This window comes from Fonticula alba (genome assembly GCF_000388065.1).
Source record: "Fonticula alba strain ATCC 38817 unplaced genomic scaffold supercont2.2, whole genome shotgun sequence".
In the NCBI taxonomy this organism is placed as follows: Eukaryota; order Rotosphaerida; family Fonticulaceae; genus Fonticula; species Fonticula alba.
The window spans coordinates 2,811,841-2,813,348 of NW_009242972.1; the positions used below are offsets into that span (position 1 = coordinate 2,811,841).

Here is a 1,508-nt window from a genome sequence, read left to right on the forward strand (position 1 = left end):
GGGGGGAGGGCGGGGCTCGTCGGGGCCGGGGGGCGGGGCTCGTCGGGGCCGGGTACAGCGCACCCCCAAGACCGGCCCGTGCCGGCCCCTTTGCCAGGCTTGCAGCAATGATGACATCCCCCCCCCCGCTCTGCCGGCAGGGCACAAAAGAGGGGACAACGGGGGGAGAGCCGGCTGGCTGCCGGCGTTGATTGGTCAAGGCGGATAATAATATTGGTGCATTTTAAAATCGATCTTTGTTCCCTCGACCATCAAAGCCGGGCTACTTGGGGAATCCGAGCCTCACAAGGGGGCGGGTATAAGCCTATGAGTGAATATGCAGGTACGTGGTACGTGGGGGGGGGGGGGGGGGAGGGAGCTAGAGGCAGCGAGAGGGAAGGAATGAAGGACGCCTTTCCCCGCCGGCCCGGCGTCTCCCTTGCTAAGAGTCTACTTTCGTCGTCCAGAACCCGGGTGTGTGTGGCCCAGGCGCGGGGCCTGACCCGCGCTCTCGTCACACCCGCCGCGCTGTTCCGCCCTCCCAGCTTGGGCGTTGGGCCACGGACGTAGGCCGATACGTGCGGGCTCTTGCCGCCTGTTGGTCCCAAGAGGTTGGCCCGCTCCTCCCCTCTCAGGGGGCAGGGCGGAGCATGCGGGAGACATTCCCCCCTGGCCCCCCCGCGTCTGCAAGCCGCTCTTCCACGATGCCCGGGGTGGGCGGGCGGGGGGGGGGGGGGGGGGGGGGAAAAAGGGGCGGGGAAATTTTTTTTTTGGGGCTTCCCGGGGGGGGGGGGGGGGGGGGGGGGGGGGGGGGGGGGGGGGGGGGGGGGGGGGGGAAAAAATGGGTGGGGGGCGGGGGGCGGGGGGGAGCGGGGGGGTGGGGGGGGGGGGGGGGCGCCCCCCCCGGGCAGCCGCGGCGGGGGGGAGGTGGGGGGGGGGGTGGGGGGGGGGGGGGCTGGTCAGGAAACGAAAGGACGGGGGCAAACAGAGCCGAGAGAATGTCTCTTTCGTGACTTCCCGAGGGGCGGGGGGGAGGTGGGGCGAAAGACCGCCTAGTCCGCGAGACCCAGGGGACGGGCCCAGGAGCAGGGCCGGGAACGGAGCCGGAGACCATGCCGGTGCCAGGCTGGTCGCCAGTTGCCTCCACCCCCGCCCCTCCGGGCCCAGCCCTCTCTCTCTCTCTCTCTCTCTCTCTCCCCTGGTCGGCGCAAGCTCCCTGTGCTGGGTGTTTTGATGGCCCCCGGGGCGCGTGCCCGCGCCGCCTCGCTTGTGCTTGGAGCTGTTTCCCTGCGCCCCCCCCCCCGCCCCCGGGTTACGTGCAGGCTCGGGGCCAGCTCACTAAAAAGCTGGCCCCCTCCTCGGCACTCGCCCCCCGGTTGCCGACACCTCCTTTCTCACTACTGCTCCCCTGCGCGCACGTAGTACCCCCTCCTTCCCTCCTTCTCTTCGTCGCCTCTCGCGCTCGACCGAACCCCCCTCCCCCCCGTTACCATGGCCCCTCCCAGTAAGTGTCTCCCCCTGCTGCATCC

General features: G+C 70.8%; 1 protein-coding gene across 1 annotated transcript in view; it reads left to right on the forward strand.

Moving 5' to 3' along the window:
• The first annotated feature begins 1,351 nt into the window (after window positions 1-1,351).
• H696_01600 (hypothetical protein) overlaps window positions 1,352-1,508 on the forward strand; it is a 6,083-nt gene continuing 5,926 nt past the window's right edge. Inside the window, exon 1 of the mRNA XM_009495504.1 lies at window positions 1,352-1,483. Within this exon, the coding sequence (XP_009493779.1) occupies window positions 1,471-1,483 (13 nt within the window). The 5' untranslated portion in view covers window positions 1,352-1,470. The remainder of the gene's footprint in view (window positions 1,484-1,508) is intronic.